This window comes from Maniola hyperantus, chromosome 17 (assembly GCF_902806685.2).
Source record: "Maniola hyperantus chromosome 17, iAphHyp1.2, whole genome shotgun sequence".
NCBI lineage: Eukaryota > Metazoa > Arthropoda > Insecta > Lepidoptera > Nymphalidae > Maniola > Maniola hyperantus.
In genome coordinates this window covers 9,369,970-9,387,863 of record NC_048552.1, presented here as the reverse complement: position 1 = coordinate 9,387,863, position 17,894 = coordinate 9,369,970, and the positions used below count along the sequence as shown (strand labels likewise).

General features: G+C 36.1%; 1 protein-coding gene across 9 annotated transcripts in view; it reads right to left on the bottom strand.

Moving 5' to 3' along the window:
* unc-13 overlaps nt 1–17,894 on the bottom strand; it is a 394,380-nt gene that overhangs the window by 29,552 nt on the left and 346,934 nt on the right. For 3 of the 9 annotated variants that reach the window (XM_069504112.1, XM_069504113.1, XM_069504110.1), the window contains 5 exons: nt 14,134–14,266; nt 13,442–13,548; nt 11,983–12,124; nt 11,718–11,844; nt 10,894–11,034 (listed from right to left, as the gene is read on the bottom strand). In XM_069504112.1, coding sequence (XP_069360213.1) covers nt 10,894–11,034; nt 11,718–11,844; nt 11,983–12,124; nt 13,442–13,548; nt 14,134–14,266 — 650 coding nt within the window. Of the gene's footprint in view, nt 1–10,893; nt 11,035–11,717; nt 11,845–11,982; nt 12,125–13,441; nt 13,549–13,691; nt 13,799–14,133; nt 14,267–17,894 lie in introns of all 9 variants that reach the window. The other 6 variants (XM_069504108.1, XM_069504109.1, XM_034977557.2 and 3 more) reach the window with 3 other exon arrangements.

The window sequence follows — 17,894 nt, the reverse complement described above, 5'->3', positions numbered from 1 at the left end:
TGCTCCGGTTTCGAAGCAAATCGTAAGTAGGATCTTCTCGCTTTTCATGCATATGTAGATGTGGAAGTCTGCCAATCCGTACTTTGCCAGCATGGTGGACTATGGCCTAAATCCTTCTTAATGCTCAATAGTGGGTTGGCGATGTGTTGATCCCGATGATGATAATGAATCCTTCTTGAGTACCTTCAGAAGTACAAGGTTAAATAATATTTACCTACGTATAAAGCCATTGCTAATAGATGGTTAGGTTGTTCAAGGTCGCAGTTAAGGTCACTTGTACGTAATCCATAAAAAGTGTGTTAATTTAATTAATTACTTGGCTGTATAGTAGCCTAATTTTTCACCGCTAGAAGCGTTATCGAGTTTTTATAATGTAATATAGTAGATCGGTTGTGAAGATTGTGTATTAAAATATTTACTCTTTCCTGCTTTTTTTCTGATAATGAACTTATTTTATTACCTACTGCTTTTTATAGTATTTAACTTACAGAGTTTCTGTTAGTTCTTCAAAATTCTGTATTTGAACTATTTTATTTTGCCTTTTTGCTCATCACAGTCCTTTTTTAAGTCCGTAGGAATCTTTTATGGTTTCCCTGGTTTTCCCGGATATTTCTATGTGTTTAATGCCTATCTGTTAATTAATCAGTTCAATAGCACAGTTTATGCGTGATTAATAATAATTAACATCCAAATATTTTCACTATCTCATTTACGAGTACATATACGAGTTACGAATACAGATCGCCGTGTTTTTGCTTTCATAAAAACACGAATATGAACTGAATACGGATGAGTGCACAAACGCCCTAAGTTCGGAATACATTCATATTTTGTTATCTGTATTCTGAGACTATAAATTAGACGTAAGCTAGTAAATTGTAAGCTCGAAAATACGACGAAACGCTTCGAGAAAAGGTACGTAGTGCCCCGTCCTCTAGTTTGGCTCGTCTTGGCGGGGGCACGGCCGTGCCCCCTGATAAAGTTTTTCAGAATTTTTAAAAAGAAACTTAAGTTTGAAATAATCATTTTTGGGTTTAGAATAAAATTTTCGTAAAACTGCGTAAACCAATCTCAGTTAACTAAATTTTATTTTTTATTGAATTGAATATTCCCGCATTCAAAATGCAGTCTGGTTTCGTAGAAAAAAAATTAAAACGTAACAGACGGACCGAAAGCGGCGTATACAACCACCGATAGCGCCTTACAGGATTTATACCTGTCCATTTCAAAAGCCTGTTGCTCGTAAAAGGATTTGGGTGAATTCAAACTAATAAACCAAAGTGGTATTTTTGTGGAAAAATCGGTTGTTTTAAACAAAATACGGACCCAGTCCACAGGGTGTGTAAATACAAAGCCTGGGTAGTGTCGTTATCGTGTAGGACCACAAAGAAGATGCTTCAAATGCTCTAAAAATAATCTTAATGGAACCTAGCCGTGGTTTTTTTTAAATGAAAACTATTCTGGCTCAGTAATGTGTCATTAGCTTATAGTATCCAGAAAAAGCCTTAAAATAGGTAATAATGTAAATTTTAACTCTAGCCTAAGATTGGTTTGCATTTGGGAGAAGTACGTACTCGAAAGAGTAAAATTAGTCCCATACAGGTTCATCTGTCTACACCTACAGAGCGAAAATAATTTGTTGGCCTAATCTAAATATATAAAAGGGAAAGGTGACTGACTAACTGACTGACTGACTGATCTATCAACGCACAGCTCAAACTACTGGACGGATCGGGCTGCAATTTGACATGCAGTTAGCTATTATGACGTAGGCATCCGCTAAGAAAGGGTTTTTGAAAATTCAACCCCTATGGGGGTAAATAGAGGTTTGGAATTTGTGTAGTCCACGCGGACGAAGTCGCGAGCATAAGCTAGTACCTATATATTTTAGAAAGTGCAAGTCAAAAGATTTTTTAATGTATGTATTTAAAGAACAGTTTTGTAATAGTTTTATTGTAGGCAACATGAAGCCAATAAAAATTGCTTAAGATTTTTCTCTGAAATTTCCTTTATAAACGAAAATATCTTCAACTTAGTTTAAAACTAATAAGCCCGATATTAGGCTTTAGAATAAACGGACAAGCAAGTTGGGTAAAAATTGTTATTTGCCTGGAAGCAGTTTTTAAATGAATTTTTTGACCCACTTTTAAAATTAAAAAAGAACCTAGATATTTGAAAATAAAGTACATGCCACATGAACATTGTTACATGGAGATTTTCAGGAGTATTCCGTTTTTACAAAAGTTTAAGAAATTGCCAATTTTAGAATTTTTAATTGGAACTATTTTATACAAAAAACTTCGATGGAACTTAATTGATTGGGTAAAAATCACAAAGCATTTTTGAAAAGAAATACCTTTTTATTTTACGGCTGCTTTTTATAAATTTATTTATTGGTAGAGTAAAAATAAATTGGTTGGTACCCAAAGGGTAAAACCGGACCCTATTACTAAGACTCCACTGTCCGGCCGTCTGTCCGTCTGTTACCAGGCTGTATCTTGTGAACCGTGATAGTTAGACAGTTGAAATTTTCACAGATGATGAATTTTTTGTTGTTATAACAACAAATACTATAAACAGATTAAAATAAATATTTAAGTAGGCACTCATACAACAGACATGATTTTTTTTATAGATAGCTAGATGTTACCCGCAACTTCGTCGCTTGGATTTAGGTTTTTCAAAAATCCTGTAGGAACTCTTTGATTTTCCGCGATAAAAAGTAGTTTATGTCCTTCCCCGGGATGTAAGCTAACTCTATACCAAATTTCATCAATATCGGTTAAATTGTTGGGCCGTGAAAAGATAGCAGACATGCGGACACACTTTCGTATTTATAATATTAGTATGGATGGTACGGAACCCTTCGTGTTCGAGTCTGACTCGCACTTGTCCGTTTTTTAAATAGCAAGCTGGTCACTCTTAATCAGTTATCGCGATCAATAGGATCGCTGCCCACAACTTGTTGTCGGCGTGAATTCCGAGGCCTATCTCTGTGCCAAATTTTGTCAAGTTACGTTTAACGGTTGAGCTGTGAAGACAGGTCTACATACTTTTGCCTTTGTTATATTAGTATGGAGTATGGATGAAATCGATTAAAGCGTTATCATTTATCATAGTTAAATAACCAATAGGTACTTATGATTTGATCAAAATCGTAATACAGGTTAATTGAATTTCACTCAGACAAAACAATGTGCAAACTGAGCTAGGCTTGAATGTAATTTTAGAGACTCAAGCGTACTCTACTAAAAAGTTAGAAAAATACCTTTTGAGCGCTATAAATTACAGTAATTTACTCTGTCTTGACTTTGTGGGGCGAGATTATTTATGATTTAATTACCGGTAAGATCACCCGGAAATGACCCGGACTGTCTCACCTTGGAACTGGAGTTATAACGATATGAACTGTAGCTAAATACTGAAACGTCTTTTACCAACTTGAGAGATTTTTAAATATTATGATTTTTAAATATTATGAAGTGATTTTGTCGTCACTTTTGCTTTATGGATATAATGCCATAATTATTTATTTATTTTTATTACTCACTGGATGATGGCTGTGAGCATATTCGCACGTGGATTAATATTTTTAAAAATCTTTGATTTTCAGGGACCAAAAGTAGCCTGTGCCCTTCCCCGGGATACAAATTACCTTTGTACCGAATTTTGTCAAAATAGGTTGTAGGTACGGATGGGCCGTGAAAATTCGCATTTATAATACTAGTCTGAATGTACCAAAAAAATGTAGTTGTGTAAAAATGCGTTACATAGTAAGAAATGAAGTTGACATTGGAACAGATTCATAGATTTCTTCCAGATTCTCAACACTATACCTAGGTCTAAACCAAATTAAAAATTTATAAGAATTAAATTATACTAATTACTTCCTACGCCAAATCATATTCAGTATTTGTGGTTGATTTAGCTCTACTTTTGTATTTTTGTTTCAAATCTTGCGTTCAAAATCGTCTACATGCTCTAACCCTTCATAATATTATAATATCAGTTATTCAGCTTTAAGATAAGAACACTTTTACTTAAATATATTATATAGTATATATACACCCCACGCACTAGCCTAGCAGACCAAATGACATTTCATCCGGTTTTTGGTCTTTACAAAAGCTGAATGGGTACATTGTGTCCGTTTTTATTAGTATGATAATATGAATTTTCCTTTACGAAGGGACTTTCCCAGCCCAACTCGTTGTGGTGGAGTTTTTCAGTCTCTAAGCCTTACACACTCGTACCTACATTAAATATCACAAAGGTCACACCGCATACCTATATTCCATCCCTTAGTTGCCGAAAAGTGACACTAAAAATCTTTGCATAAATATTTGTGTTTTTGTCTTTTATCAGGAATTTATTTTCGAGAGTGTCCTTAGAAATGAATGTAACTATCTATACAAAGTCTGTTAATGGTGGATTGATCTCGGACTCAAAATGATCGTAAGTTTTGAAACAATTTGTTGCCCGCGACTTCGTCCACGTGGATATCTTATTTTAAAAATCCCGCGGTTTTTCATGGGATAAAAGTAGCCAAGTTTAACTCAATGTTAAACGCTATTTTAACAAGATTTCAGAAATTATTTCTATCACTGTGGCGAAAACTGACACTTTTAAATCGTTGAATAAAATTGAAAAAAAAAAAATGAAAAAATGAAAAAATATTTATTTACCATAGATCAATCAATTATAACATTGTGTTATGGTACCCACACTAGGTAGTCCTGTGTCGTGGGTACCTAATAGAATTAACAATAAACAATTAACCGGTAAATTGACGCTCGGTTTACTAGTCTACGTTCACTTAACTAAGGTAGGTATTTATCTAAGATTAAAAATAAGGTTACAGTACAAGCTATGTTAAGATTAATTATATACATTATTGTTTTAAGTATAGATTATTATCTAAATAGTAATGACAAAGTGCCCTTATGTTAAATGCAAGAAAAGTTTTTCAGTTTCATCGTAGCCTAAGGAAGCGAGCCATGATGCAATTTTAGATTTGGCTTGCTTAATGGAACAATGCTTGATGTCACATATGCTTACTACTTTGTTATAAATAAATGATTCCACATATGGACTGAAACGTCTAGCAAAACAAGTTTTAATTTTAGGCATAGGGATCTTGAAGACACGACGGTTAAGCAATATTTTGAACTCTTTAGAAGATATTGCTGACCGGTGTGCTTTGAGAGCTACTCTTAAAATATATAACTGACGCACGGTAAGGACTTTGCATTCCTGATAAAGTTTGACCGTGGGATATTTGAAAGGTTTATTTAGCATAGTTTTAAGTACTGATCGTTGAGCTCGTTCAAGCTGAATAATGTGCGTTTTCGCGGCACTACCCCAGGCAGTTAAGCAATAAGTAATAATTGACTGACAAAGGGCAAAGTATACGGACCGTAAGGTTGATGGTGATGCTGAGTGTCTAAGAAGTTTCATAATATTTATAATTTTGCGTACGCGACCGGAAAGAGATTTTATGTGTGCTTTAAAGTTTAAGTTTTGATCAATAAGTACTCCCAAATATTTCGCAACGTCAGTTCTGGCCAGCACCACACAGCTACACCGGTTTCGGTCACAGTCAGAGGCATGCAGCTGCAACTGCGATGTTGGGCTAGGGGCAGAGGTAGCTGTTTTATGAAAACAAATGTAGTTGGTTTTTAACGAGTTAAGCGTAAGAAGATTACGACGCAACCAAGCGGATACACCTTTCATTCCTATTTCAGCCTTATTAAACACCTCTGGCCATGTAGCTCCTTCATAAATTATTGCTGTATCATCTGCATAACAAACTATTTCGCCATCGACATTAGTGTTATATCATTGATGTACATGATAAAAAGCGTAGGTCCGAGGATGCTCCCTTGCGGCACACCAAAATTGACTGCTTCCTGACCACTGTCGTGTCCACCAACCCTAACACATTGTTTTCTACCTGTCAGGTAGCTTCGAAACCAATCGAGTGCAACTCCCCTAATACCGAATTGAGAATCCAGCTTCTCTAGCAGTATTGGGATCGACACCGTGTCAAACGCCTTGGACAGGTCTAGGAATACAGCAATACTGGCTTTGTGAGCGTCAAGATGTGCAGCTACTGTAGTAGTAAACAAGGATACGGCATCTTCCGTCGACATTCCACTTCTAAAGCCGAATTGCTTCGAGGAGATTAGGTTATTAGCTTCAATATATTTAGTAAGTCTTTTACTAACTACCTTCTCAAGTAGTTTTGAGAATGCTGTCAGCAGTGAGATGGGTCGGTAGTTTTGCGGGGAGACCTTAGGCCCATTTTTATAGATTGGTTTGATACACGCCATTTTCCAACTTTCAGGGAAAATACCAGTCAGAATACTTAAATTGAATATGGTAACTAAAGGCGGTATGATAACATCCTTAATTTCTTTTAATAGAGCATTGCTTAGGCCGTCGATACCAGGGGCTTTGTCGCTTTGCAGGGACAAAATAAGGGACTCCAATTCATATTCATCAGTCGGTTGCATGAAGAAAGAGTTAAGCATTAAATGTTTTGGGTTAATCTTAGCTGCTAGGTTTTTCTCCTCAGTTTGCAGTTCGCGTAGAATGTTGCTAGCCAGAGTTTGCCCTACTGTTGAAAAGTAGCTATTACACTTGTCTAAGGAATGCTTAGCGTCAGTCGCGCCATCGATCTTCAGCAGTTCGTGAGGGTCTTGTTTATTTGTAGGGAAATGGCAGATGTCCCTTATTGATCTCCACAATTTTTTGGGATTATTTATATTAGAGCATAAGGTATTATTATCGTACTCTGTTTTAAGTTTCCGCAACAAGTCATTACAAAAGTTACGATAGCGGGTGTAAATGGTCCGTTTGAGCATGTCATTTGGATATTTCCTTGATTGCATGTGTAGGCGATCTCTGTGTCTCATACAACGGATTAGTCCGGAGGTGATCCATGGCTTTAAATTAGTTTCCCTGCGTTTAAGTCTAACTTTACTTGTGTGTTTGCTAATAGTGTGTAATAGGCGGAGATCAAAGGTATTAACAGTTTTATTAAGGTCGTGTGAGTCAAATATTTCTGCCCAGTTTATTTCGATTAGTTCTTTTCTGATTGCATCAAAGTCATGTCTAGACCTTTCCATGTTAAATGTCTTTGCGTTGGGCATAATTAATGACAGACCTAGTATGACAATATCGTGATCGGTTATGTTGCTATTACAGACTACACCAATAGCACCTTCGATTTTGTTTACAAACACATGGTCAAGGCAGGCGTCCGCTCTTGTTGGCTTTGTAATAGCCGAAAATAGCCCATGCTCAGCTGTTAAACATAGGTATTCTATATCTTGATTATTTGATGGGGATAACAAATCTATATTTAAGTCACCAGCCAAAACTAAAGTAGTATCAGAATTTGAATGGTTATTTAGTATTGCGTTAAGAGAACACAAGAAGTTAGCTGTGTTTTTAAATGACGGAGGACGATATATTGCGAGTACAGTGATTGATTTTGAAATTTGAATTTGCAAGCAGTTAGCATCCGTAAGATTGGGTTCAGAAACTACAGCATTCCAAGTATTTCTAATTCACCGGGATACAAATGCAGCCCGAATTGCTCAGCTCCGTACAATTTCGCACTATATTTAGGCATCTCAAATACGTGAAAGTTATGTAAGTTTCATACTGTCTGTGCCAGCCTGCAACTTCAATATTCATTTTGTCCAATTTAACATGTCTCTCTTTACGGTGTGACCAATTTTAAAATGGAAATCCTGCCAAAATTGGGCTCAAAAACCTACCGAATTCTGTCTGCCAAGCTTCTCTTTTATTCTGTTACTAACTAACGCTTCACTGCAATCAGAGCAGATGGAAATAGAAAAAAAGTAGGTATAGAAAAATTTACTCTATCCACGGAATCCAGTTAATATACGAGTAGCACTCTCTCTACCTAATCCCATACAAAAACAGAGAGAGCGCTATACTCCGCGGAATGCAATTTAGTATAGCGCTTTCTTTGTTTTTTGTACTAACATTTTTGACGCCTGCCAGCAGTGACGTTGACGTCTTGTTAAAAGTTCCCCTAACTGTCGTGAACTGTTTTTGTTTAAAAGTTTTGGTTAATAATACCATGATTGTCATCGCTTGAAGACAGTCATGATACCTATTTATCTTGCTTTAAAAATATAATAGACATACTAGCCATTTTCAAAGCTGATATCAAAATTGAAGTTCAATGTACCCAAAAGTATGAATACTTATATTTCATTTAAGCATTAGCCAGCAGTTTCGCTTAGTTAGACGCGTCTAAAACTTTCTACATTTATTAAAAAGTTGCCCCATCAAGCTGGGCTTCTTTTGTTCCAAAAGCTCGGGAATTTTACTGTTATAACATGTTTTTACTTTTATATCATGGTATACTTAAATTATACAGACATTAGTTCTATTTTATGTTAAATCATTATAATAATTATTTAATTATCTTCATAATTCTTTTATATAAAATATATTTGTCTGTTCGTTGCCTATGCGATATTACATCGCATTTCCCATTAACTTTAAACTTTGTACAATTGTTGTTGGCAATTTCATAAAGGTTTTTGCTATACTACTAGCACTAATAGGTGGCACGCAATGAAATGCAGGCCATTAGCTAGTTATACTATAAAAAATTAAATACGTAGCACCAATGTATGTAAACGTGTGGCATACTTACCCATTGTAATATTTCGATGAGGATGCTATTTTAGTGACGTCAGCACTAGACTGATGTTTCGAGCCGATGGTATATTTTTACTTAAATATACGTCAAATGACGTCAAAATGACGTCATTTTGATGTTAATGAGACATGGTTCCAGCGCAATAGCAATTTGCGGGACTTATACGCGACTACAATAATTTAAAATAGTGCAAGAATTGTCGGCAGGTTATCTTACTGTAATATTCCAATTCTACAATACGATGTGGTCTCGTCACAAAATAGGTTGTTATTGTTTCCATAATTTTCCATACTGCCACATTGTCGCATGTTGTTATAGTTTTTGCATTTCATGAAGACGAACGTGGCTCATTTTTGTGTGTAAGTCGTATCGGTATAAGTAAGGTACACTAAATGTGTACGTTTGCGAGTGCTTGCTCGCGACTGATTGGTCCGACATGCATGCACACTTACGCAATGCCCATGTAAACAACGTTACCACAAGTATCATTGGTTCAAAGTCATTGTGAATTGCAAGCACACGAGTAGATATTATATTATCAGAGGGGAAGCTTCACACTAGCTCACGCACACCACGACGTGCCACGGACGCTCCGTGCGCCTAGTTTGGCGGCAAACGCAGCGTCCGTGACACGTCGTGGTGTGCGTGAGCTGCGCTAGAGTGAGTGAACCTACAGCCAGCCGCTAGTATGAAGCTTCCCCTCTGGTCTATATATTATCTACTCGTGTGTTGCAAGTTTGCATTTGCAAGTTGCAAATGTGCATTGTGAACTCTGGCGTAAAACCGCTTTTAAGTAACGAGCTAAATTATTGATTTGTAACACTTCATTTCTTAATTACCTATTGTACATGTTATTATAAAGTTAGTAGGTAATAAAAGGAATTTCCGAGCTATAATTATTATTAGGTATGTTCACAGTTAATAATATGAATTAACTTAGAAAACCACTACAATACTAGTTTGTTAAGTTCTCCCATTCAAATGATAGTAGAAACCATGAAACTAAACTAAACGTCCGTGTTTAAATTACTTTATTGTCTAGTTTATTTGCTAAGTAAGCGATTATTCGCAACTACTGAGTGATTATATTGGAAGGTTGGCTCTTGGCCAAGCGGCATGGTGCCAATGTTCCGAACCTGTTGAATTAACCATAATAATATTATGTTGAAAATTGTTCATAGCTATGGTGCAATGCTTTACATAATCTTTAACATGGTATGTTGGTATTATTATATGAAGATATTGTACCTGACTTAAGGCCCAAGACACGGGTCTGCCCGTGGAGTTCAAATTTAATTTGGTTTTTCACAATTTGTAAACTAATGCGACAAAGTAGACAAACTTATTGCATTCAAATTTCGCCCGTAGCAATATCATCTTCACAGGTTTATATAAAAATCTTTACTTTATTAAAAATGACTAATTTGTGAGAAGCTCACGTCAAACTCATTATTTTGACTAATTTCTTATTAGTTTACAAATTGCGAAAAACCAAATAAAATTTGAATTTCGCGGGCAGATCGTCACAGAGGCTGATCGTTCCTCCTAGTATTGGGGACAATACGCAGATTAACTTTCAGCTTTTATAAAATAACGAAGGTCTGGCACGCGCTGGCTCTTATTAAATTACTTTTTTTAATCTCTATAATTTTTAGTTATTTTTAGATTATGTAAAAAAATCTCCTTTACAATTTTTATTAATTTATATAAATGAACTTCTCGTTTGAATTAAAACAGTAAAAAAGATTAGAAATAATTTTGTTTAAAGAATGCTATGTTAAATGTTAAAGTTATTGTGTTAAAACAAATTGACGTAGCTGATAGCTAGATTACCTAACAACACGTTGGAAAATCGTGTGAATTAAATAGAATTATCACTTACCCAAAGTGGTGAACGTCAGCCTCTTATTCGGGGGAGTCCGGGGTTCAATCCCAGCACGTACCTCTAACTTTTCGAATTTATGTGCGTTTGAAGCATTCAAGTAAGTATCACTTGCTTTAACGGCGAAGAAAAACATCGTGTGGAAACCTGCATGCCTGAGAGTTCTCAATAGTGTTCTCAAGATGTGTGAAGTCTGCCAATCCACACTTGTCCACTGTGGTGCAATATGGCCAAACCCTTCTTATTCTAATAGCCGTGCTCAGTAGTGAGCTGGCGATGGGTTGATGATGATGGTATCACTTACCTGAACGTGGTAAGGTGCCACTTTCTCTTCTCCCTTGATCTCGACATTGATGTGTAGTCTGATGGCTCCCGATACCGCGGATTTGTCTGTCCTCTTCTCCAAGTTGTACCATACGTCCATTTCTCCAGATAGTGTCCGAACCTGACGCATAGGAATGTATCTAATTATAATGGCACTAGCTGATGCCCACGACTTCATTCGCGTGGATGTACGTTTTAACAAAATCCCGTGGGAAATCTTTGTTGTTCTGGCATAAAATGTAGCCTATGCACTCTGCAGGTATTTAACTATACCCATGCAAAAAATACATCAATCTGTTGCTCCGTTGCTACGTGATTGAAGGGCAAACCAACAAATCAACAAACAAACACACTTTCACATATTTTATAATATTAAATAGTGATGGAGCCAGGATCAGGGCAATTTTTAACAACCTTGTTGGCACAGTAATGACTGTTGTGATCCTATAAGTGGGAATGCTCAAGTTTGAGTCCAGGCGCGGTAGATTCTTCCACTTAGGGTTGGAATTTCAAAAAAATCCTGTCTTACTGGATACCAACTCTTTACAAAGAACATACCCTCCAAATTTTGAGCAGTGGTTTGGGCTGTCCGTTGATATATAAGGTAGTCAGGCAGGACTTTGAATTTTATATAATTATGGCATTAAAACATAATTAAAAAAAACATGTTTTCAAAATAAAAACAATTTTCTAAGCATAAAATCAAGCAAAAGCTAATCAGGTTCGACTAAAATTTTCAAAATGGAAAACAATTATTTTATAACAATCTTGTATTTGAATTATTAACATTTCTATTATATTTACCTCAATGATTGTTTGACCCAAAAAATCGTCCGATTCCCTTGTTAACTTTTGCCGAAGTTTGGATTTCAAGTCGTTGTCTTCGTCCCAAACTCTTACTTTTATTCGATCTGAGGAGTTGTGACATTCGCTGGAATTAAAACGGAAAGTTTGAGATATCCAAAAGCAAATTTTTGCAGAATAAAGTACCTTTTTATGGATGCCATAATCATTAGGGGAGATAAGAACTTACGAAGTATTATTTGAGTTAAGAATCGATTGCACTTACAAGTAAAATTTTTCGTTCCAAACAGGATTTAGTTCTTGGGGCATTGTTCTTGTTCTCTTCTTTACTTTGCTGACTTGGACGGTTACGTAGGGATCTGAGGTTCCACTTTTATCCTTTGCTATCAGCCCTTGAGCGCAGATAACTGTCGTTGACGAAAAATATATTTTAGAAATAGGAAATAAGAATGATCATTTTTTATATTAGTATTAAGACATGATATTAAATTTTTTTCCTCAGTTTTGTTTTTATTTTACTAAGAAATTTAGTAATAAATAACTGTAGCAATTAGATTTAAGCGCCTTTATCGCCATAGCAAAATAAGTTTTGATAGGCAATTACGTTTACACACTGCAGATGAAATTGTACGCAAATCAATAAAGTTACTTTGATATAATTCTGCCACATTTAAGTCATCAATTAGTAATGAGATGAATTAAGCAATATTATTATATCTGTTGTTATACGAGCCTACATAATTAACTTACCTTAATTATTACCCAAATTACGTTTGGCATAACTTAAGCGAAGATCGGATGTTTGTAGATCAGTTTCCTGCGGCACCGATTCGGGTTAAGAAGACGCTAGCATCAAATCTACCATAATTCTCGACTCTAAAACAACTTGAACATAGCGACTACATTCGCAACTTCTAATGCAAACTTGATCAAGATAGTAAATATCAAAGTAAAATTTGATGCACGGGGATGAAATCTAATTATTCTGGAATTTTCACGAATCGAAAGTTTTCAGAATAGATAGCAGAAGGAAGAAGAGTAATAGATTTTTTTAGGTTTTTGTTAACATGTCCCGCATGCTTTCTTTTTGCTAAATTTAGATGCATTCATCTAATTTTGTATAACTCTACAAAGGGGGTTGGAAGTTCTAGTTTTTTAAACAAAAAATAGATAAGAATTCGCCAGTAAACAACATTTTCCGCTCAACAAATAGTGTTAGGTATTGGGTCAGTAACAGTAACAAACTTTTATTAAATTGTGTGATATTCATGCAAATTGTGTAGATAAATATCATAGCACATGTGCTGCCGGTTTGTGGTTTGCAGTCATCATAAATGTGACGTGTCTTAATGTTAGAAAAAATATACAGTTTGTGTGTGCATTTTTCGTTTTCATTGTAGTATTTTGTTATCGTTGTGAGTGTCGGATTCGTGGAATTTCCTTGTGTTAATGATTAAGAAAGCTACGTTTTTGTTAAGAGAAGTGAGTGGAGGCGGTGCACTAACGACCGTGAATGGACTGGGTTAGTAGGTAGTTAAAGTAAGGTAGCATAGAGCTTTGATATTTGCTAAAATTGCCCCGTACTCTGATATCTCAGTAATGATCATAGTTTTGATAATTTTAGCAGATATCAAAAAGTGGTATAGAGAAAGTAGGCGAAGTCATTTCTAATAGATTCAAATTTGCGAGCGTGCGGTCCGTAGCCGCCAAAGACCACTGCAAACCTGTGATGGCGATTTTGCAGGACCATTTCGAAGTCCCTTCTATAGTGATTTGCTCGGCCTGTTCGAGGCTGTCTATGTGAGTGTCGGGGTCGACGTTAAAAGTCCGCCTGGCCGCCACATGAAATGAAAGACACGAATCAATTTAGTGTCGTGTTCGTGCTGTGTTTCTGTGGAGGGCCTGACTGGTGTCCCTGGAGACTTGCCGAGCTGCTCTGCAAATAAAGGGGTTATCCACGACACATTTCCGAACCTGTGATAGCGATCTTGGCGCTCCATTTTGAGGTGCCATCGAGGACGGATTGCTTCACGGTGCTCATGTGTGCCGCATGCCCCTCATTTTCGATGCTGAAGACTTGTCTGTTACATATACATTAGTGTCAAAATCAACCTTATAGAGAGAGCACTACGGTTTACTATCCAACGTGTGTCAAAAACGGAATATGTTTCTAACCAACATTCAGTCAGTTTATTCGGAAAAAATATACGACATGCAGAGTAGGTTCACTTCTGAAATTATTTAAACATGAATGGCAACCATCTAATCAACCAACGAGTAAATCAAACAAGAACTTAACACTGTAATATTTTAAGTTTCATAAAGCTCTCTGTTCAAAGTTATGTGGTTTCCACATTTTATACGTTCTTATAAGTTTAAATTAAGAAATAAGTATATTTTGTGTGTATGTATGTACCTGATTAGTTCAAAGATTTCTGGCTTATCTCTTTCGCGCTGCTTCATCCTTTCCTTCATAGCGGTGATTATCGAGTTGGCCTTATCTTCTGCGCCATGTTTGGAAGACTTTTCAGCCGCCCCTGCGAAACACACTGCTCAGGCGGTGCCAATACTGTTCGTGGTTTCTGCGGGTTGCGCCGAATGGCCACCCCGCCCTGCAGTCAGGCCTGCCACGACCACTCACAGGACACAACCAAACCAGATTCCAACTTGCAACCATACTTTGTGTCAAAATCAATGTTATCGGATCTGATAAGGTCATTGACCTAGAGCGGCGCCAGCCGAAGCAAACCTGAGCACGGCGCCTTTTATCAAAATAGTATCCCAAAGCTATTTTTACTTTAAAAACATTTAATGTCGTCAACATGACTCTCATCTGTTTGTGCATTAACAATGAATAATCATCATTAATAATCCACAACACTGATCCCAAAGAAATAGCCTTAGGATAAACATTAGAGAAAAATAATATTCCACTTGCGTCGTAATTGTAATAGTATTATTTCTTGTAAGAACAATATTTACTTTTGATCGAAACTCACAGTTGTAGAGAATCTAAAGTAGGTCAGTAAAGAATATTTTTCAAGACATATGTAAGTACAGATTTCAAACATAAGGCTATAAGAGTAAAAGAAATAAAGAACGCGGAAGTCTATAAATCAAAACATGTAAGAAAGGAAACTAAGACCACATATAATATCGAAGTGGACAGATATTGGATTGCGTGCACACATCGCTAACAGGCACATTTTTAATTTTTTGTTTTAGGGGCGCTTGTGTTATCGAAGCTTTTAATCAAAGATTTTTATTAATAGAGCGTGTTAGAAAGTGTGGAATGTAGAGTTAGACACAGACACGGTTAACATTAACACTATTCAAGGGCTATTGATAATTTTCGGCGCTGGGCGGGGCAACCCGTGAGGGACAAATTGGGACCGATAAAATCCCTATCTACGTGATTCAATTGTCTACATTTCGAAAACATCAAAGCTTTAGGAGTTACGTTTTTGATTAAATTTAACAATTAAAACTTTAACAAAATTACTTAATTTTAAGCTTTAGCAAGTAAAACACCTAAAAAAAGAATATTAAAATAAACCATTAAAAAGAAAACTATAGTTTTGATAAAAAGTGCGTTAAAAGTAAAACCATTAAATAATAAAAAAATATTATACAAAGACTAATTCTAGTAAGACAATATAGTAAGTAGTAAGTAGTAAGACTTAGTAAGTTAAGCGCTAAAAAAAGAATATCAAAAAATAAAAAAAATACTAACACTGACAGTGCATAAGTGAAAGCATTAAATTACAATAAAATATATTCCTTATTAGAAATAAAATAAAATTATAATGAGGTTAAATAAAAAATAGAAACAAAAACATATCTTATAATATTCAGGTTGATGCTTTTAAAATGTAGACTGTATGACATTGACGTGCAGTCGACAATCATTTTGAAATTCGATGCAAACCGAGAATTCTAATCGCGACACCGACTGCCCGCCTATAATTATGATTGTGCAAATAATATGGAGCTAGTCGAATAACAATTAAAATCTTGATTTTGAAAAGGGTAAAGGTATTTATCATTATAAATTTTATACCGATAGCCATGCACACCGATTAAAGCGAAAAGGACAACTTTATTTGGGGAGGTGTTCATGCCTTATTATATGAGGTCACACGTAAAATAATGAGACAGTGAAATATAAAAAACAACGTCGAGAGAAAAAAACATATAAATACATTTTGATACTAATAATATAACTATGTATTACGATAATAATGACGTTTTTGAATGCTCTACTTTTACTATAGAACTTTAATTTGATGCCTAAACTAAACCAGATTTAAATGTCAGTAAATTGTATATTATTGTTGATAGCAATGGACAATCATGCAAGACTCATGCATCGTTCTAACAATGAAGAACAAATCATCTCATTATGACTATGACGACAGTTTCTCATATTGAATCAATTCATGTTACTACGGGTTTGAGTGATTATTACCTTAACTTTGGATATCTTCTATGTTTATACTTCTATCAAGTTGTGTTTACCAAACTCGGACCAATTATTATACTGGATGGAGCTACAGCTCGCTCTTGTAAAAACTGCGTGTCAATGTGTGGCGGACTAGTCCGTCAAAGTATTGCAGTTTGATGCAGCAATTAAGTCAAATATTATTAAATCTCATTAATCTGGCTAGTAAACTAGTGAAAATATATCATGTGCCGCCATGTTTTGTCCATCCAGAATAATGAGAAGAGGCGTAAAAGATCCAGAATTTTCATTTTACATGTAAATCGTTAACAACTATTTTATATAACTGTTATTTTTGTCTTAAAAATCTATAACCATAATATGATTGTCATATGCTATAATGATAAAACCGCATTTCATATTTATGCAAAAAAAGATCACGCATTTTGAATATTTTACTACATCCAGTGATATTCTAGATCCGAGTTATGGAATAAAAAAGATCGTTACATCATAATAATTTCATATTGTCACAAAAATTAAATGAATACGCAGACAGAATAAATTAAGAAACCTACGCCAATCTACCTGTACACATCTAACAGAAATTCAATTTGGGAACGGAAGGACAAAAACTTGAGAAGTAGAATGACCTGTCAAGTGCCATTCAAAGTAGGTACTCAATAAGAGTTTGGAATATTCTTTGAACGTCCCCTCTATCTTACCTTCAACTTAGAGTTATAATTACGTAATTTATATTTTACGTATAAAATAATGCTTGTCTATTGTTACCTATGTGATTGCGCATCGTTCATCTAATTGAGTGAAACTTTGTGTACTTGTTGTTGGGACTTGCGGAAAGGTTTTTGATATAATGTGAAAGTAAGGTGGCACACAGTCGCATTGTAGGGCATGCCATGTGCTTATATCATTTAGTAATATAATGAAAATGTGCTTCTATAAAAGAGATCTTATTTTTTTAGCAGGAACCTGTTATAAATTACTAGCTCACGCACACAACTTCTTTCGCGCAGACAACAAATTTCAAACCCTGGGGGTTGAATTCTAAAAAAATCCTTTCTTAGCGGATGTCTACTTCATAATAACTATCTTTTTTTTTTTTTTTTTTTAAATAGATATAGCGAACAAGCGAGCAGGCGGGTCACCTGATGTTAAGTGATTACCGCCGCCCATGAACATTTGCAGCACCAGAGGAGCCGCCGATGCGTTGCCGGCCTTTTAGGAATTTGTTGGTCCGCCCCTTGAATAACCCCATGTTATAATCTAGTGGGAACACCGCCGATGGGAGTTGGTTCCACAGTTTGCACGTGCGTGGAAAGAAGGATCTGGCGCAGCGGACGGTCGAAGTGCACCAGACACCCAGATGGTGAGGGTGAAATTCCTTACGGTGGCGCGCGGTGCGGTTGTAGAAAAAAGAGGGTGGAATGAGGTCAAAAAGCTCTTCAGAGCACTCCCCATTATACAGGCGATAGAACACGCATAGAGAGCTAACGTCTCTGCGGTGCTCCAGGCTTTCCAACGAGCCGGTTAGTTTGGGATCGTCCACAAGTCGAACAGCCCGCCTTTGGATCCGATCAAATGGAAGGAGTTGGTACTGGGGTGCTCCAGCCCAAAGGTGGGAGCAGTACTCCATGTGAGGGCGGACTTGCGCCTTATAGAGTAGGAGCCTATGCTCGGGCGCGAAGTACCGCTTTGCTCTGTTGAGCACCCCAAGC